General features: G+C 37.8%; 2 protein-coding genes across 2 annotated transcripts; both read right to left on the bottom strand.

Moving 5' to 3' along the window:
• Positions 1–1627: 1627 nt before the first annotated feature.
• On the bottom strand, positions 1628–2566 carry LOC126084291 (olfactory receptor 4F15-like). The gene has a single exon (XM_049898752.1). The coding sequence runs from the start codon at positions 2564–2566 to the stop codon at positions 1628–1630; it is 939 nt and encodes a 312-aa protein (XP_049754709.1).
• Positions 2567–19773: 17207 nt separating this feature from the next.
• LOC126084420 (ubiquitin-conjugating enzyme E2 variant 2-like) lies at positions 19774–22036 on the bottom strand. Its single transcript, XM_049899004.1, is given in 3 exon segments — positions 19774–19821; positions 19823–20099; positions 21966–22036. Coding segments are annotated over 3 exon segments (396 nt in total).
• Positions 22037–23933: the final 1897 nt, after the last annotated feature.

Below are 23933 nucleotides of genomic sequence, written 5' to 3'. Positions count from 1 at the left end.
CATAGGACAATCCTTAGAAAAAGTCTGATTTTGCCAGAAAGAAAATTTTCTCTCTGATTAAGTTAATGTAAAGATACTATAAAATTTTTCTAATAAATATTTACTTTAAAAATTATTAAACAATTTTCAAAAAAGTCAAAATAGGAAGAAAAATTAATATAAAAAGTAAAATAACTTCATAAAAGAAGTCTGAAATCTGTCCGTAGTTTAAGAAAAAGATTTTATTTCAAAGATCTATCAAAACAATTAATCTACCAGGATATGGTATACATGTGAAAAATTTTAATGACTTTTTAAAATAAATAAGCATTAGTGTAATTTTATAATGTTTTTTAATTAGTTTATCAATAGTTTGTCAATAGCTTAATTTGTTTATAAATCAGAATGATTTTACCTCTGACTTATATTATCTTTGAGTTTCCCAAAGTTTTAAAGTACTCCAGCTCTTCAGTCATGGATACCATAATCCACTAATAGAAGTACATAAAGGGATACAGAAATGTTCATGCTGAAACTCTTGAAGCTTGCTTAAAAAACTGCCTTTATTGGTTATTAATAAAAGTGACGATGAATGCCCTTTACGTTCATTAAAGCAGAAAGCAATAAAAACAGAGGAATATGGTTTAATTATGGATATTGCAGGAAGTGACATCAATAAAAGCCAGGAATGAAAAGTTCAGGGTTTGATGGTATAATCATCTAATATTAAAATAACCAGGACCTGGCTCAAGAAATTTCTCATTGGGCTGAAAATAAAGAAAGAACTTGGGAAGAGCAAATAAGCATAAGAAATTAATACCAACAAAAAGGGCACCTCTCTGGTGTCACTTCTTAGTGGAAACTTCAAGAATCCAAATCAACAAGGGAGCCTAGCAATTTTTTCAAAAATGTATTAACCTAAAAGTAAGGAGACTTGATTCCCATGCTGAGTCTATCGTTTAATATCTCTGTGCCCAAATATTATTATCTAAAAAAATGAATGGATTGGAACAAACTGTCTCCCAAATTCCAATTCTAAAATTTCTTGATTCTATTATATCATCAATTGTTCCCTAGGTAACCCAAGAATGTAGGAAAATAGGAAACAGACACTAAGCTAAGAGAAAAAAAATGAGATATTATGGCAGTTTGGTAAATAGTTTGAGAGAAATCTGATTAATCCATTCAAAGCAAGTGTTAAAGGGCATAATATGCTAACATACAACACTGAGTTGTTGAATACATTCTCTGTTTGGCACCACTTGAGGAATAAGACAATGAGAAGTACTGACTAAGGTGAAAATCAGCTTTAGTTTGAAATTTTACATAATTATTAGGAAAATAAGTACAAAGCATTTCCTAATTTAAGAAAAATATTTATCAAGATAAAATACTCATAATACAGAGTTCTATTGAATACTAAATAATGTACACAAAACACACAACAAAGTGTCTGAAACATAGAACGTTCCTGTGGTAGCTCCCTCTGTCCTTAATTATTACAGTACTACACAACATGGTGGAAGCCTAAACGTAACCTCACACATGAAATTAATAGGGCTCTAAAATTTTCATGATTTTTTTTTATCATCATCAAATACAGTATATACATATATATCTTCAGAGTATATACATATATTTAGACTATTTAGGACAATTTCCTGTAATTCACAAACTGATGACAAAGTTTTCTCATTGCTGCCTTCATCTCCTTGTTCCTGAATGTGTAGATGACTGGATTCAGAAAAGGAGTGAGAACTGCATCAAAGATAGCAAGAAACTTGTCCAAGTGTGATGAGGGGAAGGGCCATGTATAAAAGAAGATCAATGGCCCAAAGAATAAAACCACCACAGTGACATGAGCTGACAAAGTGGAGAGGGCCTTGGATAAACCACTTGAAGAGTGTTTCTGAACAGTGACCAAAATAAAGATATAAGAAATGACCAGTATAAAGAAGGAACCCACAGAGATGAGTCCACTGTTGGCTGTGACTATGAATTCCAGTCTATTGGTGTCTGTGCAAGCAAGTTTAATGAGCTGAGGCAGGTCACAGTAAAAGCTGTCCAATATATTAGGGCCACAGAAGGGCAAGTCTACAACAAAAGCCAACTGGGCCACTGAGTGGATGAAGCCAAGGATCCAATAAGTAATCAAAATCAAAATGCACATTCGTGGGCTCATGATGGTCAGGTAGTGGAGAGGCTTACATATAGCAATGTATCTGTCAAAGGCCATGGCTGTGAGCAGCACCATTTCTGTGCCTCCAATGGCATGAATGAAGAAGATTTGGGTTATACAGCCCTCAAAGGAGATTGCTTTGTGTTTTCTGAAAAGGTCATAAATCATTCTGGGGGTTGCAACAGAGCAAAGTCCCAGATGAAGAAAGGAAAGATTGGCCAGCAGGAAGTACATGGGGGAGTGCAGGTGAGGGTCATAGGTCACAGAGAACACAATGAGGAGGTTTTCCGTCAGGCTTGCAACATAGAACATGGTGGAAAAGAAAATGAGGAGAAGCTGGATCCCCCAGGAATTGGTAAGTCCTAGGAACACAAACTCGGGCACCACAGAGTGATTGGCCCCATCCATTGCCTCTGACAGCAGAATTGAATTTAAAGTTACCTGAAAAAGAGAGAAAGGAGGAAATCAAACTTTGTGGAGAGTCACTGACAGCTTAAGTTCAGATTTTTAGAAAAAAAATATTACCTTACCACACACAGCCAAAAAACACCTCTATACAACCCCATAATCTGTAGTAGTAGAAAACAGGCAATAACTCATTGCCACAAAGCACTACTTCTGACTGATTCTCAGCCTCTCTAAAATTCTCCAGGTTTTGATAAGAGAAGATTATGCAAAAACAAATGCCAAATCAGAAGAAGGATTATAGAGGCAGGCTAGGAAAACTCTAGAATAACATGAGAAAAGAAGGAGGAAATAGGAAAGAACTCGTTGATTTCTCCTTCACAGCTTGTTACTCCTGCCCATGGAGTTCCCCAAACCTCAGGCAATTTCTGGTGACTTTCTATTTTCCTTACTAGTTTATTGCCTCCTAAATGCAATGCTATCAATTTCATTAACTCTCATGTTTCGCCTCATGCTGGTGCAGTTTTATCAAATTATAGTCATCTTTACTTCAAAAAAGAAGAAGATAATGCAGAAACTCGAAATATATCCAGCTTTTGCAGCTCAGCCCAGGGGGTAGAAGCAATGACAAAGCTGGATAGGATTATGGTAGAATAAGGCCAAGACCAGAAAAGAGATATAGGCTGCAGACTCTAAACACAGATAGAGCTAATGTAATATAGCAAACAAAATTCTATTTTGTTGGTATTGGTAGATCATTGGCCATGCCATGTTAACTTTTCAGGGTTCATGGAGTGGTGGAAAGAAAACTGCACTTCGAATCAGAAGAGTTGTGATCAGGTCCTAGCCCTAAGCCAGTGCAAACTTAATTCCTTTCTCCCATTTCCCTCCAAACACCACTCACTACTTGAACTCAGTTTCATCATTTGTACATAAACAGGCTAAGGTAAGTGATAGTAAGTAACCCCTCCAAGTCTAACATTTCTGTGACTTTTTAACACAGTGATAGCCCAGTACGTAAGGCAGCTCACCATAATGACGGTATTCTCTACATTGGGTTCCTATCACATTCACCTTCTTTTCCCTAATCTGTCATTGGTTATAAATTCCGTATCCCTATGAAAGCCCTCCTTTACATTAATCTCTCTCTTCACTAATTCCTTTTGTACTACTTAAATCATTCAATTAGCGTATAAATGTAAATTCGTTGTTTCATTTCTTTTGCCCTTTGCCATAACCATCTTTAATCAATCAACAAACATTTATTGAGTGCTTACCATGCACAATGCATTGTTTCAGGACTTGCTGAAGTATCAACTAGGATCATAGGACTTGTTGAAATATTATACTATTTACTACCATTACGTCTCTTACATTTTAATATGAAAAAAGCTAAATAATTAAAAAGGTACTATATAAAGAATGTCAAATAAGTGTAGGATTTTTGAGGCAGAAAAGATACTCATGAGCCAGGGCGATCTGGGCTGTCTTCAGAAAAAAAGTAGGACCTTTGATATAATTTAAAAGATGGATATAATTTATTTGAACAGACAGCTTCATGTCTCAGCTCAAAGAACTACTGAGACATAATCAGTCTGGAGTAGTGGTCAGTGAGCTATGTCTAGAAATATTGATAATACCAAAGATAAAGCAAAAAATGTAGCTACCACGTGCAGTATAGCATGATAGCTCCTTTATCTGTACCATCTTGTTTGATATTTATAAACACACTGAGAAGTTGGTTTTACTACCTTCTTTTTACGGTTGGCTAAATTGAGACTGAGAGAGGAAGTAAATTACTCAAGGTCACAAGCTAGACTAGTAAGTAGTAGAGCTATCGCTACTCAGGTCTACCTCTTAATGTAGGGAAGATTGCTTTTTTCTCATGACTTTCTGACTGCGTGATACACACAAACTTAGCTCTTTTATGGATTCCCATGTTCTACTGTCATCACCATAGACAGATCTAGTAAGAGAGAAGGCAGCTTTGTCCTCAAATGTTCACAGGCATCTGGGTTTCTTAAGCTGCAGCAGATGCATCCATAATTCATCTTGGATGTTTAAACAACCAAGGTAGAAGGAAAATTCATATAATACCTGCAGTGACCATCCTGATTGAGTTCCCAGGCTGCCATTGTCTTGATCACCTGAAATCCTTTAGCTTCGAGTAGAAGAGACTCAGCTCTTACTATTCTCTAACGGAGAAACCAAGGTGCTCTGTCTTCAGGTAAAAAAAATGAAATAAACTCTACAACTAAACCAACTCAGATGTTATCCCCACTTATAACTCTGCCTCTTAACCATTCTAATTCCTTATCTTGGATACAACCTTGGATAGCAATGGTTTAAAAAAAGGGGGGGCAAATTCAGTTTCTGACTGCAGGCCCTTCTTCTCATTTGTATTCTTGCACATTAAATTCAGCTGACATTGCCTCTACCGTAGAGAGCAACATTTAATTGATTTCTACACAGAACTATCCTGCCACCAGAAGCGTCTATTCAATACTGGACCCTAAGGAAAAAAAAAAAACAAACCCATTGCCGTCCAGTCCATTCCGACTCATAGCGATACCCGACCTTAGGGATCTCAATATTGTATATCATTAAACCAAAACAAGTTAAGAGCTATGGCTGTTAACCAAAAGTAGGCAGTTTTAATCTATCAGGTGCTCCTTGGAAACTCTATGGGGCAATTCAGCTCTCTCCTATCAGGTCACTATAAGTAGGAATTAACTCGACGCAGCAGAGTTTTGGTTTATTCCTATATTTACCACCTACTCGCTTATTTAAAGATCTACAGTGTGACTGTTTCCAAAGAGTTAATCACATTCGACCTTCCTTTGGTTAGAACTATCACTACCTCATGCACAGCTGTAAAAATACTAAAGTTGTAGGAGATATGGTTATAGAATTATATAGGTTATAATTAGCACTCAGGAGAGTACTGACCAAATGATACTGCAGAGACTTGGGGTCATCAATGTGAGTTAATTTATCCAAGGGAATTGTAACCTGGAATCTGGCAAACCAACAAAGGAAGCTCATAATGAATCACAAAAAGAGAAAAAAGAGATGAAAATTTTTCCTAAGGAAGCACTATTTGCTTCACTAAAATGAAATATTTATTTATGAAATAGATTAAAAAGGGATCTCGAAAGAACGTATAAACTTTCTTATATTTATATAAAAATCAACTCTATCAAAAGTCCTTGGGAGGTAAAACAAAATTACATAGAAATCCTCAGGATTTGTGTGGGTAGTTGTATGTTTGTTTTAATTTTTATAAAGCTATTTTTCTGCTCTGTAATCAAAACTAGTATATTCATGATCCTTATGGAATTATTCAGCTATAGCTTCTATAACATGATCCACAATTTACCTACTCAGAAACAGGGGTAGTGTGCTGGAATTGGTAACAGATTAGGATTCAGAAGGCAAATTCTACTCCAGGTTAGTCAGTAACTTACTCTATAGCTCTGGGTAACTCACTTTATAGACCTATGGTCTTATTTCTCCATCTGTAAAATGAGTAGGCCATTGAAATGATTCTCATAGTGCCTTCCAGTTCCAAAACTTTTAGGTTATATTTAACTGTAATACTCTCATTGATTTAGGACAGACAGAGAATACCAAAAGAAGAGCAAATAAGCATTTAGGAATAGCATTAGATATAGGACTCATTTTTGCATACATGGCTTAGTAAAAAGAAAAAGACAATTTAGAAAAGTAAATATAATTCAATCATATTATTTTTTACTATTTATTACAGAGGTTTTTTTTATTATAGAGGTGGTAAGAATAATTAGATAACCAAATAATCCAAATGGGAATAAATAAGGTTTTGCATCAGAACTTCACAGTCAGAAATAAGCAGCTTTGGAGATATTGGAGAAAGAAATCTCAGGTGATAGCTTAGAAATTCTACTCTACTGCCTGAAATCCCTCACTGGAAAGGTAAAGTTCAACTTACCATGACCAGCATGACACACACACACACAGGGACACACACACAAAAAAAATGTGTCTTGACTCCTGGTATAAACACTTGCTGTTCCTTCCTCCAGGAATGTTCTCCCTAATCCACGTGTTCGTAGTGAAGCCTAAACAGATAGTTTTTGAAACACATAAAAAAAAAAAAAAAAAAAATTTTTTAAACAGATAGTTTTTGAAACACATAGAAGGTGATTATTAAAAATCAGATTGCTCTATGACTTAATTACCTGAATAAAATCATTCGATGCAACAAAGTTGTATAGAAAACATTTCTTTCAATTCTCCACTATATACATGGTTTTTAGTTCAATAAAAATGTATTGAAATTCTCCTGTGTGCTGGCCCTTGCTAGGTTCTAGGATGCACACAAACCAATAAACAGAAGAAATAAAAAGAAATAGTAGAAAAAATACTCATCACAGATATTAAGTTAAAAACACTGCAACCAAAAAAGGGTAGGAGCGGCAATACTAATCTCAGATAAAATAGACTTTAGGCAAAATCAACCACAAAAGACTAGGAAAGACATTATTTAATGATTAAATGCAAAATTCACCAAGAAGACATGACCTTAATAAATATCTATGCACCCAACAACAGGGCTTCAAAATACCTAAACAAAATCTAACAGCACTGAAGATAGAAATAGCTCCACAATGATAGTAGGAGACTTTAACACACCACTCTCTGTAAAGGACAGAACATCAAGAAAGAAACACAACAAAGATACAGAAGATCTAAAGGCCACAATCAATCAACTTGACCTCGTGGATATATATAGAACACTCCACCCAACAGCAGCAAAGTATACATTCTTTTCCAATGCACATGGAACATTCTCCAGAATAGACCACATTTTAGGCCACAAAGAAACCCGCAATAAAATCCAAAATATCAAAATAATACAAAGAATTTTCTCTGACCACAGCACCATAAAAGTAGAAATCAATAACAGGAAGATTATGGGAAAAAAAATCAAATACATGGAAACTGAATAACATCTTGCTTAAAAACAACTGGCTAATAGAAGAAATCAAAGAGGGAATCAAAAAATTCCTAGAATCAAATGAGAATGAAAACACATAACACCAAAACTTCTGGGACATAGAGAATGTAGTGCTCAGAGGCAAATTTATACCAATGAAAACACACATTAAAAAAAAGAACAAGCCAAAATTCAAAACATTAGCCCTACAATTTGAACATGAAAACAGAAAATGGTACAACCACTATAGAAAACAATATGGCGCCTCCTTAAAAAGCTAGAAATAGAAATACCATAGGACCCAGCAGCAACCCCACTCCTAGGAAAAATCCTAAAAAAATAAGAGCTGTCACACAAATAGACATATGCACACCCATGTTCATTGCAGCATTATTCACAATAGCAAAAAGATGAAACAACCTAAGTGCCCATCAACAAACTATTAGATCAATTACAGTACATACACACGATGGAATACTATGCAAAAATAAAGAACAATGATGAATCTTTGAAACATCTCACAACATGGATGAATTTGGGGGACATTATGCTAAGTAAAATAAGTCAATCCTAAAAAGACAAATATTGTATGAGACACTATTATAAAAACCCAAGAAAAGGTTTACATGCAGAAAAGAAACAATCTTTGATTTTTATGATGGAAGGGAAGGATGCAAAGGGGAAATCCCTAACTAGATAGTAAACAATTGTTGATTTTGGTGAGCGGAAAGACAACACAAAATATAGGGGAAGTCATACAACATGACCAAGACAAAATCATAGAAGCTTCCTAGACATATCCAAACACCTTGAGGGACCTAGTCACTGGGGCTGAGGGCTAGGAACCATGGTCTCAGGGAACGTCTAGGTCAATTGGCACAAACTACTTCAAAAAGAAAGTATTCTCCATCCTACTTTGATGAGTAGCATCTGGGGCCTTAAAAGCTTTTGAGCAGCCATCTAAGATACATCTACTGGTCCCATTCAGTAAGGAGCAAAGGACAATGAAGAAAACCAAAGACACAGAAAAATATTAGCCTGAAGGACTAATGGACCACATGAACCATAGCCTCCACCAGCCTGATCCCAGAAGAACTAGAGTGTGCCCAGCTACTATCACCAACCACTCTAACAGGGATCACAGAAAAGAGTTCCAGACAGAGCAGGAGAAAAATGCAGAACAAAATTCAAATTCACAAAAAAAGACCAGATTACCAGTCTAACAGAGATTGGAGGAACCCCTGAGACTATGGCTCCCGTACACCCTGTTAATTTAGAACTGAAACCAATCCCAAAGTCCATCTTTCAGCCAAAGATTATACAGGCCTAAAAAACAAACTTTAACACACGTGAGAAACATGCTTTTAGCTCCATCAAGTATACGAGACCAATCAAAAACAAAGATGAAAAGGCAGGAAGGGACATACACACAATGGAAAACTGAACGAATGGACACAGAAAACCTGGGGTGAAAAGGGGAAGGGGGAGGGTGCTAACACAGTGTTACAAAACAATCTGTGTATAAATTTTTGAATGAGAAACTAATTTGCGCTGTGAACTTTCACCTAAAACACAATAATTATAAAAAGTAAAAAGAAAGGAAGACAAAATCCCAGAGACTGCCTCGTTTAACATGCTCAGTGCTACAAAGCACAAGATCTGGCTTTTGTTTTTGTTGTTGTTAGGTGCTCTCGAGTCGGTTTGGACTCATAGCGACCCTATGCACAACGGAACGAAACACTGCCTGTTCCTGCGCCATCCTTACAATCGTTGTTATGCTTGAGCTCATTGTTGCAGTCACTGTGTCAATCCACCTTGTTGAGGGCCTTCCTGTATTCCGCTGACCCTGTACTCTACCAAGCATGATGTCCTTCTCCAGGGACTCATCCCTCCTGACAACATGTCCAAAGCATGTAAGACGCAGTCTCGCCATCCCTGCCTCTAAGCAGCATTCTGGCCGCACTTCTTCCAAGACAGATTTGTTCTTTCTTTTGACAGTCCATGGTATATTCAATATTCATCACCAACACCACAATTTAAAGGCGTCAACTCTTCTTCGGTCTTCCTTATTCATTATCCAGCTCTCTCATGCATATGATGGGATTGAAAATACCATGGCTTGGGTCAGGCACACCTTAGTCTTCAGGGTGACATGTTTGCTCTTCAACACTTTGAAGAGGTCCTTTGCAGCAGATTTGCCCTATGCACTGTGTCTTTTGATTTCTTGACTGCTGCTTCCATGGTTGTTCATTGTGGATCCAAGTAAAATGAAATCCTTGACAACTTCAATCTTTTCTCCATTTATCATGATGTTGCTCATTGGCCCAGTTTTGAGGATTTTTGTTTTCTTTATGTCGAGGTGTAATCCATAATGAAGGCTGCGGTCTTTGATCTTCATTAGTAAGTGCTTCAAGTCCTCTTCACTTTCAGCAAGCAAGGTTGTGTCATCTGCATAATGCAGGTTGTTAATAAGTCTTCCTGCAATCCTGATGCCCCATTCTTCTTCATATAGTCCAGCTTCTCATACTATTTGTTCAGCATACAGATTAAATAGGTATGGTGAAAGAATACAACCCGGATGCACACCTTTCCTGACTTTAAACCAATCAGTATCCTCTTGTTCTGTCTGAACAACTGCCTCTTGATCCATGTAAAGGTTCCTCATGGGCACAATTAAGTGTTCTGGAATTCCCATTCTTTGCAGTGTTATCCGTAGTTTGTTATGATCCACACAGTCGAATGTCTGTATAGTCAATAAAACACAGGTAAACATCCTTCTGATATTCTCTGCTTTCAGCCAGAATCCATCTGACATCAGCAATGATAGCCCTGGTTCCACATCCTCTTCTGAATCCAGCCTGAATTTCTGGCAGTTCCCTGTTAATATACTGCTGCAACCATTTTTGAATGATCTTCAGCAAAATTTTGCTTGCCTGTGATATTAACGATATTGTTCTATAATTTCCACATTGTTTGGATCGCCTTTCTTGGGAATAGGCATAAATATGGATCTCTCCCAGTCAGTTGGCCAGGAAGCTGTCTTCCATATTTCTTGGCATAGACGAGTGAGCACCTCCAGCGCTGCATCTGTTCGTTGAAACATCTCAATTGATATTCCATCAGTTCCTGGAGCCTGGTTTTCCGCCAATGCCTTCAGAGCAGCTTGGACTTCTTCCTTCAGTACCATCGGTTCCTGATCAAATGCCACCTCTTGAAATGGTCAAATATCAACTAATCCTTTTTGGTATAATGACTCTGTGTATTCCTTCCATCTTCTTTTGATGCTTCCTGCGTCATTTAATATTTTCCCCATGGAATCCTTCACTATTGCAACTCGTGGCTTGAATTTTTTCCTTCAGTTCTTTCAGCTTGAGAAACACTGAGCATGTTCTTGCCTTTTGGTTTTCCATCTCCAGGTCTTTGCACATGTCATCATAATACTTTACTTCATCTTCTCCAGAGGCCCTTTGAAATCTTCTGTTCAGTTCTTTTACTTCATCAATTCTTCCTTTTGCTTTAGCTGCTTGACACTTAAGAGCAAGTTTCAGAGTCTCCTCTGACATACACCTTGGTCTTTTCTTTCTTTCCTCTCTTTTCAGTGACCTCTTCCTTTCTTCATAGATGATGTCCTTGATGTCATTCCACAACTCATCTGGTCTGCGGTCACTAGTGTTCAATGCATCAAATCTATTCTTGAGATGGTCTCTAAATTCAGGGGGGATATACTCAAGGTCATATTTTGGCTCTCATGGACTTGCTCTGATTTTCTTCAGTTTCATCTTGGACTTGCATATGAGCAATTGATGGTCTCTTCCACAGTCAGCCCCTGGCCTTGTTCTAATTGATGCTATTGAGATTTTCCATCATCTCTTTCCACAGATGTAGTCAATTTGTTTTTTGCGTGTTCCATCTGGCCAGGTCCATGTGTATAGTCACCATTTATGCTGGTGAAAGAAGGTATTTGCAATGAAGAAGTCGTTTGTCTTGTGAAATTCTATCATTCGCTCCCCGGCATTGTTTCTATCACCAAGGCCATATTTTCCAAATACTGTTCCTTCTTTGTTTCTATCTTTCACATTCCAATCACTAGTAATTATCAATACATCTTGATTGCATGTTCAATCAATTTCAGACTGTAGCAGCTGATAAAAATCTTCTATTTCTTCTTCTTTGGCCCTAGTGGTTGGTGTGTAAATTTGAACAATAGTCGTATTAACTGGTCTTCCTTGTAGGTGTATGGATATTATCCTATCACTGACAGCGTTGTACTTTAGGATAGATTTTGAAATGTTCTTTTTGACGATGAATGCAACACCATTCCTCTTCATGTTGTCACTCCCAGCATAGTAAACGATATGATTGTCAGATTCAAAATGGCCAATACCAGTCCATTTCAGCTCACTGATGCCTAGGGTATTGATGTTTATTCATTCCATTTCATTTTTGACCATTTCCAATTTTCCTAGATTCATAGTTTGTACATTCCAGGTTCCGATTATTAATGGACGCTTGAAGCTGTTTGTTCTCATTTTGAGTCACTCCACATCAGCAAATGAAGGTCCTGGAAGCTTTACTCCATCCACATCATTAAGGTCAGCTCTACTTTGAGGAGGCAGCTCCTCCGCAGTCATCTTTTGAGTGCCTTCCAACCTGGGGGGCTTATGTTCCAGCACTATATCAGACAATGTTCCGCTGCTATTCATAAGGTTTTCACTGGCTAATGCTTTTCAGAAGTAGACTGCTGGGTCCTTCTTCCTAGTCTGTCTTAGTCTGGAAGCTCAGCTGAAACCTGTCCTCCATGGGTGACTCTGCTGGTGTCTGAATACTGGTGGCATAGCTTCCAGCATCACAGCAACACACAAGCTCCCACAGTACGACAAACTGAGAGATACATGGGGGAGATCTGGCTGAATATGAGCTATATAATGATCGCCCTGACAGTGGCAAGATGGATCTTTATGGTTATTGAAAGTAAGAAGGCAGTCAAAAAAAAAAAAAAATTTAACAAGACTGAACTTAGAAAAGAAAGTTCATCTGAGAAAGGAGGCAGCTATGAAGGCCAAAACAATATAGCAGCAGTATCCATGCTGGCTGGATTTTGAAAATCCAGGAGTGATATGGTAGCAACAAACTTGTATTGAAAAGAATGTGGTATGAGGATTCATTTCATAAAAGTATTGTTTGCACAAATGTACCCCATTTACCTATTTCTGCTCCAGAGGTGCAAATAAATTTTCTTAAAGAATGATTTGTCTATGTTCATCTTTGACATGATGTTATACGTGTAGTCTGGCCAGCTCTCAGTATAATGGGGTTCTAGCTGCCCTGATCTAGCTACCTTGTTCTGTTTACAAAGATAATAGCTAAGATGCTCTTAATTTCTCAAGTTGCTATATGGTTTGGATTACAATGTAATTTTAATAAAAATCAATTTCAGTTTTAAAACAATATAAATATTTACACTAACCATTATTTTATGATTTATATAATAATCTGAGCAATTTTTTAAATCGTTAAAAATAACTAGTATTTAATGTTCATCCAGAATCAACTTGAGGGCACTGGGTGGGTAACATAAAAGTAAAATGCTAAGTCTAATAAAGCCAGCAGTATTTTCATCTTCCAAAAAAAAACTATTTTAGCTGTTAATAACAGTGTCCACTACATCACAAAGTGGATGAAATATATTTGCTCTAAAACTTTTCTTTAGCTTTTGGTCTTGCTAGAGCTGTTAACCATCTTTAAAGAGGAAATGTGTATTTCTGATTTTATTCTTCCTCAAGTTGAGAGCTTTGCACATTCCTTTTTGCCGCTGGTCCTTGATAAAAATATTGTTCAGATATACCCCAATTTTTCTGTATATTTTTCTAATTTTTGTCAATATATTTGTCTTGTTTCATAATCAGAAAAAAATGCCACAAAAAAATAAAAATCCTCCAAAAAAAAAAGCAAAATCCCTCTGAGATACACCAGTGGGTCTCTACTGAATTTTATTATCCAATTTGCAGTTTACAGCCTTGTCTATATAAATATCTTGAGAAATTTTGTCATAAAACCATAAACTCAGGCTCTTAGGATTGAAAAGTGTTAGCAATCTTGAAATTCCTTTTCCTCCAAGAATCATGATGTTCCTCAAGTCACAGAGCAAAGTAGCAAAAACAGAATTTTACAGATTCTTAGATGACATAATTGACCTCATGATGTCTGCCAGTGGCATCAATGTGGATGTTAGCTCAAGCTCAGCCCAAAGTAACAGGTTTACCCAAACCCTTCTCCACTAAGAAGCATACCAAACACCCTCCTAGATTAGCAGCCCACTCACCCAACATCCACGGTGTTGCAATATTGCACAGTAAGCAGTAAAGCTAGTTTTCTTTGTTAGTCTTCCAGAGTCAGTGGTAGTGTAAATATTTATGATGTTTTAAAAATGATCCCTGCTTTGCTATAACATGTACCGGAAGCCTATAAGATTCACATTTGTGCCAGAGATATCAGTTTACATGTTTCACCAAAATACAATACCAAGTTATGACAAACACCAAGATTTTATCAACCCTACAAAAGAAATGTGAGGATTCCAACTCTATATGGTAGATACTCTTATTATATTCACTTTACAGATGTGTACAGTAAGACAAAGAAAGTTTAAACATTTTTCCCAAAACCTCACAGCTAAGTTCTAAACTCAGGCAGACTAATTCCAGAGAGTGCACACTCTTCACCCACAAAAGGAAGACACCAACAGTCACAGAAATAGTTTTTGGCAAAGCAAGGGTAAAATCTAGGTTCCTTGCCGATATATCTGCTATCATGCCACCAAGTGTATAATAACCAAATGAGGCACCCTAGAGAAGCAGAATTCTCATAGGAATGCAAATCTGGTGGCCACCTGAGGAATTCTAAAACCCCTAAAATGGCTGTCGAGGACAGACAACATTGACATCATGCAGGAATTTCAGTCATTTTCTCAAAGGATAGCCAAAAATAGAGAAAATGAACATAGAGATCATAGTACTAGTTAGCATTTATTAAGCACTTAGTAGGAGTCTCTGTAATCATATTTAAATTTTTTCAGCAAAAATTTACTTGTGTGTGATTTTAATGATATTGTTTGATAATTTCCACATTCCATTTGATTACTTTTCTTTGGAATGGACACATATATGGATATCTTCCAGTCAGTTGGTCAGGTTTTTTTTTTTAGGAGTCTCTGTAATCATATTTAAATTTTTTCAGCAAAAATTTACTTGTGTGTGATTTTAATGATATTGTTTGATAATTTCCACATTCCATTTGATTACTTTTCTTTGGAATGGACACATATATGGATATCTTCCAGTCAGTTGGTCAGGTAGGTTTCTTCCAAATTTCTTGGCATAGACAAGTGAGCACTTCTGACGTTGCATCCATCTGTTGAAACATCTCAACTGGTATTCTGTCAATTTCTGGAGACTTGTTTTTCACCAATGCCTTCAGTGTAGCTTGGACTTCTTCCTTCCGCACCATGGGGTCTTGATCATATGCTGCCTCATGAAATGGTTGAACACCCACCAGTTCTTTTTGGTACACTGACCTGTATTCATTCTATCTTCTTTTGATGCTTTGTGTGTTATTCAATACTTTGCCCAGGGAATCTTTCAGTACTGGAAGCTGAGGATTCAATTTTGTCTTCAGTTCTTTCTGCTTGAGAAATACAAAGTATTTCTTCCCTTTTGGATCTCTAATTCCAAGTGTTTCCATATTTCATTATAACACTTTACTTTGTTTTCTAGAGCAGCCCTTTGATATTTTCTGCTCAGTTCATTTACTTCATCATTTCTTCCACTCTCTTTAGCTATTCTACAGTTAAGACGAAGGACATCTCGTTTGGTATACTAGAGGGTCAGTGAAAAAGAGGAAGGCCCTCAACAAGATGGATTGACACAGTTGCTGCAATAATGGGCTTAAGCATAGCAATAATTGTGAAAACAGCATAGGATCAGGCAGCATTTACTTCTGTTGTACACAGCATCGCTATGAGTCAGGACTGACTAGATGACACCTAACAACAACAACAAAGGAGTCTCTGGGAGCACAAATGGTTAAGTGTTCAACTACTAGCTGGTTCAAACCCACCCAGAAGCACCTCAGAAGACTGGCATGGCAACCTACTTCTGAAAGGTCACAGCCTTGAGAACCCTGTGGAGCTGGTCTACTCTGCACATGTGGGGTCGTCATGAGTTGGAATCAGCCCCACCACAACTAACACAATAAAAATTTCAGAAAACGTACTTGGCATTGATGGCAAAGATGAAAGATATGGTCATTACCCTCAGAGATAGGAAGGAAGTTGTTGTTGTTAGGTGCCATTGAGTTCATTCTGAGTCACAATGACACTATGTACAACAGAATGAAACACTGCCAGGTTCTAGACCATTCTTACAATACTTGCTATGTCTGAGCCCATCGTTGCAGCCACTGTGTCAATCCATCTCATTGAGGGTCTTCCTCCTTCGCTTATCCTCTACTTTAACAAGCACGATGTCCTTCTCCAGGGACGTCTACTACAGGGAATGGTCTTTCCTGGCAACATGTCCAAAGTACACGAAATGAAGTCTCACCATGGTTGCTTCTTAGGAACATTCTAATTGTACTTCTTCCAAGACAGATTTGTTCATTCTTTTGGCAGTCCGTGGTATATTCAATATTGCTTGCCAACACCACAATTCAAAGGCGTCAATTCTTCTTCGGTCTTCTTTATTCATTGTCCAGCTTTTGTGTGCATATGATGTAATTGGAAATACCATGGCTTGGGTCAGACGCACCTTAGTCTTCAAGGTGACATCGTTGCTTTTCAATACTTTAAAGAGGTCCTTTGCAGCAGATTTGCCCAATGCAATACATCTTTTGATTTCTTGACTGCAGCTTCCATGGGTGTTGATTATAGATCTAAGTAAAATGAAATCCTTGACAACTTCAATCTTTTCTCCATTTATCATGATGTTGCTTATTGGTTCAGGTGTGAGGATTTTTGTTTTCTTCATGTATAGGTGTAATCCATATTGAAGGGTGTAGTCTTTGATCTTCATCAGTAAGTGCCTCAAGTCCTCATCACTTTCTGAAAACAAGGTTGTATCATCTGCATATCACAGGTTTTAATGTGTCTTCCTCCAATCCTGATGCCCTGTTCTTCATATAGTCCAGCTTCTCGAATTATTTGCTCAGCATACAAATTGAATAAGTATGGTGAAAAGATACAACCCTGACACAAATCTTTCCTGATTTTAAACCATGAAGTATCCTCTTGTTCTGTCTGAATGACTGTCTCTTGGTCTATGTACAGGTTCCTCATGATCACAATTAAGTGTTCTGGAATTCCCATTCTTCACAATGTTATCCATAATCCATTATGATTTACATAGTTGAATGCCTTTGCATAGTCAATAAAACACAGGTAAACATCTTTCTGCTATTATTTGCTTTCAGCCAAGATCCATTTGATGTCCACAATTACATCCTTCGTTCCACGTTCTCTTCTGAATCTGGCTTGAATTTCTGGCAGATCCCTGTCAATGTACTGCTGCAACCGCTTTTGAATGATCTCCATCAAAATTTTACTTGTGTGTGATGTTAACGATATAGTTTGATAACTTCTGCATTTTGTTGGATCACCTTTCTTTAGAATGGGCAAATATATGGATCTCTTCCAGTACTTTGGCCAGGTAGCTGTCTTCCAAATTTTTGGGAATAGATGAGTGAGTGCTTCCAGTGCTGCATTCATTGGTTGAAACATCTCAATTGGTATTCCATCAGTTCCTGGAGCCTTTTCTTTTGCCAGTACCCTCAGTGAAGCTTGGATTTCTTCCTTCAATACCATCAGTTCTTGACCATATGCTACCTCCTGAAACGGTTGAAAGTTGACAAATTCTTTTTGGTATGGTGACTATGTATTCTTTCCATCTTCTTTTGTTGCTTTCTGCAGCATGTAAATAGTGACAATTCAGGACAAAACATGCAATAATACAGGTAAGAGAATATTACAGCAGGGTGACACCAAGCAAGGGCTTGGGAGTCAATTGAGCCCAGTTTGAATTCCAGCTCCACCCTTATTAGCTGTGTGGTCTTGGAAAATTTACTCAACCTCCCTGAGCCTGTTTTTCTCATCTGTAATGTCAAAATGATAATACCTATTTGACAAGATTTTTCTGAGGATAATCTGAAACATAAGTATTTAATACAGTGCCAACCCATAGCAAGTTCTCAGTAAATTTTAGCATTATAATAATAAAATATTTTGACTATTTGTTAGGTTTAACTAAGCAAAGATGAAGACTCTGTCTTCAGGAAGGAAAAGGCAATCACACCTAACAGTGTTGAGATTAATGTCCTTAAAAATTCTTTGTCAGCCAAGTAAAGCTCATCTGCAGACTGGTATCAGCCTACAAGAATGCCAGTTCATGGCCACTGACCAAGAGATAAATTAGGTTAAATTGGAACATGGAGCATGAAGTTCAAAGGAGTAGAAGTAGAAGAGACAAGCAAGTGCCAGATCACAGACACAGATACAAATTAGTTCAGACTTGATGCTTTCCAGGCACCTAGGACCCAGTCAAGGGATTTACTAAGGGCAGCCACATTATCAGACTCACATTATATGAAATATCTTTGGTGACTCCATGCGGGAAGCACTGGAGTGGGAGGAAGGCTCAATGCCAAGAAATCAGTTAGGAGGTGAGGAATGAAAGCGTGGAATAAAGAAATGATACTGAAAGGAAAAAAAAAAAGAAAGGGAAAGCGGGGGACAAATATATATAATATTAAAACATAAAATAGACAAGATTCTACTGGATGACAAAAGAATCTAAACATCTCCCAGGAGTCTAGCTTAAATGACAATGGCATTGCCAATTTAGGAAGAAATACAGCAGAGCCAGATTTCTAGAGGAAGTAGACAAGTCTAATAAAAGGTACCCACGGAATTTTTCTTTCAAGTGTTAGTTGTTTAGAACTTAAGAAATAAGTCAGGAGTGGGGAAAGGTGGAGCAAGATGGCAAAGTGAGTGGACACCTTCATCTACTCCCCCAGCAACCAATTCACTAAACAACGGAAAAAAAAAAAAAAAAAAAGCATATACAGAGATTGGAACTCCAGACTGCAGCTGAGGAAGTGGAGAATTGGGGTGAGACCAGGGCAAAGGAGAGGAGGGATGGGGTCAGAGCAGAAACTAAGAGATCCTACTAGCTAACATAGGTACCACTTGCCCAGAGCAGACGTGATGGACTGGGTAACACCCCAAACAGGGAACACAGAATCCTTGATTTTTTTTTCCTGTGTGTAAACATTTTCTTCAGTTTTTATAGTAGTGGTTTCATACAATATTTGTCCTTTTGTGCTAGATTTACTTCACTCAGCACAATGCCTTGCAGATTTATCCATGACATGAGATGTTTTACAGATTCATCATTGTTCTTTATCATTGCATCGTATTACATCGTGTGTATGTACCATAATTTGTTTATCCATTCGTTGCCTACATATCTTCAGTTTGTCGTACTGTGGGGGCTTGCATGTTGCTGCAATGCTGGAAGCTATGACACCGGTACTCAGATACCAGCAGGGTCACCCATGGCAGACAGGTTTCAGCTGAGCTTCCAGGCTAAGACAGACTAGGAAGAAGGAACCGGTAGTCTACTTCTGAAAAGTATTAACCAGTGAAAACCTTATGAATAGCAGTGGAACATTGTCTGATATAGTGCCAGAAGATGAGCTCCCCAGATTGGAAGGCACTCAAAAGATGACTGAGGAAGAGCTGCCTCCTCGAAGTAGAATCAACTTTAATGAAGTGGATGGAGTCAAGCTTTTGAGACCGCAGATCTTTCATGAAGCAAGATGTGTAAGCATTCTGTTGATGATTTCCTCCTGGAGACTGGTTTTCAGAAACATACACCCTTCCAGAGCAATCTGACACTTCTCCAGGAAGCTTTCATCCTGTATACCTGAATTCTACTTTGAGTACTCAAGATTTATGCTTAAATGACTGTGACTTGATAAGAGAAAAGTGCTGCATTTTTTCCATCTGTGACCTGAAAATGTAATGGATGTACATATATTAAGTGTATTCTTACAAATATCCAGGTCATGTTTACCAGCTGGAATTCCTTGACTTTATTTGTGGGTATTTTGTGATACTTAATCAAGACATTAACATGAGCGGAAGGTTGCTGATTTAAGACAAGTTTGAGATCCACTAAAATTAATTGTTGTACGTTTGTCCTTCTGGTGGCTGTGGAAACTTCGTATTTTTCTTTGGACATCATTAGTTATCTTAGCTCTTGAAGTACAACTTTAATGCTATATGAATTTTGCCATTTTGCTAATGCTGATATGCTCTGTGCATCCACCGTTCCACTGGAATTATTTATTCCATTCACATTAATTTTTGTTATCGTTGTTACAAATCTAACTGATGGAGGAACTCCTGGATATTTAGGTCCACAGTCTACTTTCAGGTTATATATTCTGTTTCTATAATTTGTCTGTGAAGTCTGCCATCTTCTCCTGCAGCCCAATGCAGTCACCCTGCACCAAAAAAGACAGGCTTTTCAACAAATGCTGCTGGGAAAATTGAGTGTCCACATGTAAGAAAATGAAACAGACTCATACCTCACACCATATACAAAAACTAACTCAAAATGGATCAAAGACCTAAATATAAAACCTTAAACAGTAAAGATTATGGAAGTAAAAATAGGGGCAATGCTAGGGGCCCTAATACATGGCATAAATACAATATAAACTATGTTGTTGTTGTTGTTGTTAGGTGCCGTCAAGTCAGTTCCAACTCATAGCGACTCTATGCACAACGGAACAAAACACTGCCTGGTCCGGCGCCATCCTTATAATCGTTGTTATGCTTGAGCTCATTGTTGCAGCCTGTATGTCAATCCACCTCATTGAGGGTCTTCCTCTTTTCCGGTGACCCTGTACTCTGCCAAGCATAATGTCCTTCTCCAGGGACTGATACAAACTATAGCTAACAGGAACACAAACACCAGAAGAAAACTAGATAACTGAGAGCTCCTAAAAATTAAATACGTATGCTCATCAAAAGATTTCATCAAAAGAGTAAAAAGAAAGAATCTACAAACTGGGGGAAAAAAATTGGCTATGACATATGTGAGAAGGGTCTAATCTCTAAAATCTATAAAACACTTCAACATCTCAAAAACAAAAAGACAAATAATCCAATTAAAAAACGGGCCAAGGATATGAACCGACACTTCACCAAAGAAGAATAGGTGGCAAACAGACGCAGGAGGAAATGCTTGTATCATTAGCCATTAGAGAAAAGCAAATCAAAACTACAATAAGATACCATCTGTTATGGATTGAATTGTGTCTCCCAATAGGTGGTCAACTTTCCTAGGCCATGATTCCCAGTATTGTGTGATTGTCCATGGTTTTATCATCTGATGTGATTTTCCTATATGTTGTAAATCCTACCTCTATGATGTTAATGAGGAAGAGCTCATTCTACAAGTTTAGGTTGTATCTTGAGTCAATCTCTTTCGAGATATGAAAGAGGTAAGTCAACAGAGAGACAGGGGGACCTCATGCCACAAAGAAAATAGTGCCAGGAGCAGAGCAAGTTGTTTGGACCTGGGGTCCCTGCACTGAGAAACTCCTAGACAAGGGAAAGATTGATGACAAGGACCTTCCCCCAGGGCTGACAGAAAGAGAAAACCTTCTCCTAGAGCTGGCACCCTGAATTTGGACTTCTAGCCTCCTAGACTGTAAGAGAATAAATTTCTCCTTGTTAAAGCCATCCTTTGTGGTACCTCTATTATAGCAGCACTAGATAACTAAGACACTATCTTACCCTGACGTTACTGGCACTAATAAAAAAATAATAGAAAATAACAAATGTTAAAGAAGTTGCAGGGAGATTGGAACTCTTAAGCATTGATGAATGTAACTTGGTACTGTTACCAAACCCAGGAAGGTGGGTCCTTGTCCAGTGCACTCAGACTTGCCAATTGTCCGGACACCGGTCTTTGAGAAAGAGAACGTAACTTTATTGCAACATGCAGGGCAAAGAGCTCGGAGAAAGCTACTCAGATCCAGCTCCCCAAGCTATGGGTTCCAGACCAAAATACCAAACCTGTTGTCATCAAGCGGATTTTGACTCACAGGAACCCTATGTGACAGGGTAGAACTGCCCCATAGTTTCCAAGGAGCACCTGGTGGATTTGAACTGCTGATCTTTTGGTTACCTCTTAAGGCAGAGCTTATATGTGATTTGGGCAGCAACATGGTAGCCACACAGGTGTACTGGGGAGGGAAAACTCCAGAAGTCAGCCAGGAAATAGGAGGTGGCTGGTTCTTGTCACATTTCTCATTTTTGAATAGGGTCTGAATGATGATTTTCCTCCTGATTCATTCCACCTGTTGCTGCGTCGTCTGTTGAGGTCAATTAATGGTCTCATCTGACCCTCTGCACATGTGAGGTGGGCCATATCTGACTTGGCTACTTTAAGGACTGATGGAAATGTAATGACATTCACAGGGTCAGTTTACAGTGCAACCACTTTAGAAAATGATATGGTGCCTCCTTAAAAACATAGAAATAGAAATGCCATATTATCCAGCAATTCCACTACTAGGAATAAATCCTAGAGAAATAAGGCCCATCACATGAATAGACATATGAACACTCATGTTCACTGCAGCATTATTCATAATAGCAAAAATATGAAAAAACTTAAGAGCCCATCAACATCTGAATTTTTTTTTAGGTGCCGTCAAGTCGGTTCTGACTCATAGCCACCATATGTACCACAGAAAGAAACACTTCGGGATCTCTTTAAAGTGTGGAAAGCAAAGATGTCACCTTAAAGACTAACGTGCGCCTGACCCAAGCCATGGTATTTTCAATCACATCATATAAATAGATTAGGATAGACCTTGAAATGTTCTTTTTGACGATGAATGCAATGCCATTCCTCTTCAAGCTGTTATTCCTGGCATACTCGACCATACGGTTGTCTGATTCAAAATAGCCAATACCAGTCCATTTCAGTTCACTGATGCCTAGGACATAACGCTAAGCGGAATGAGTTAAGCAAGTAAGGACAAATATTGTATAATTCCTCTTTTATGAGAAGACAAGAGTAGATAAATATAGAGAAACCAATGGTCATTGGTAGTTACCAGGGAGAAGAGGAAGGGACAGGAAAGTGTGCTTTAGAATGTAGAGACTTGCTACTTTTAGTGACGGAAAAAATGGCATCAAGGGTGGAGGTAGTGAATAGTACCACCACAGAAAAGACAAGTGTATGAGCACAAACAGAAGGGTACAGGCACAATTAAAGAGGCTGCTGATAAATTGTGATCAATGCAACTAATGTCAATGAACAATTTGTGTGGAAATTGTAAAAAAAATTCATTGGAGGATGTATGATTTCTCAACAACAGTAATAACTAAGAAATACATGTGTAGTTACATAGATAGACGTGTATGCATTTATATGTACAGGAAAGCATATATGAATATATTGAAGTGCATGTATGGGTGTAACTGTAGACATGTATATATGTGTTTATGTGTGCTGAATATAGTTTCAAATATAAAATAAAGCACATAGGGGACACAGTTACAGATACTTACTAGACAAAACCAAACACCTCATGGGATTGATTTACTGGGTTTGAAGGCTTAGGACTACAGTCTTGAGGGGCAGTCAGTTGGTACAATATAGTCATTAAGACAAATGTTCTACATCCTAGTAGCATCTGAGGTCTTAAAAGCTTGAGAGCTGACATTTAAAACAACTATTAGTCTCTACTCATCCGGAGAAAAAGGGAAAAAAAGACTCAAAGAAGAAACTAGTGTGAAAAACTGATAGTCTACACAAACAATGACCTCAATTATCTTGAGAACAGGAAAACTAGATGGTATCTGGCCACCACTACCAACCATTCCAACCAGGGATTCAATAAATGGTCTCGGATAGAAAGGGAGAAAAATTTAGAACAAAACTCAAATTCCTAAAAAAAAAAAAAAAAGGCCAGACTTACTGGATCAGTAGAGACTGGATGAGCCCCTGAGATTATCACCCTGGGATGCCCTTTAAACTTGGAACTTAAACCACTCCCAGAGATCACCTTAAAGCCAGGTTACAGATCAGCCCATAAAATAAATAATATCACCCGTGAGTACTGTGCCTCTCTAAATAATCACCTGGATGAAACCAAGTGGTAAACATTTTCCCTAGGCCACACATGAGAAGGAAAGGGGACACATGGAAGCTAGATTAAGGGAAACAGAGCAACTGCAATGGAAATAATGAGAATGTTAATATATTGTGAAAACTGTAACCAATGCCACTGAATAACATGCATACAAATTGTTAA

This window comes from Elephas maximus, chromosome 10 (genome assembly GCF_024166365.1).
Source record: "Elephas maximus indicus isolate mEleMax1 chromosome 10, mEleMax1 primary haplotype, whole genome shotgun sequence".
Lineage (NCBI taxonomy): Eukaryota > Metazoa > Chordata > Mammalia > Proboscidea > Elephantidae > Elephas > Elephas maximus.
Note: the sequence above shows the minus strand (reverse complement) of the source record. Positions and strands in the feature narration are given on the sequence as shown.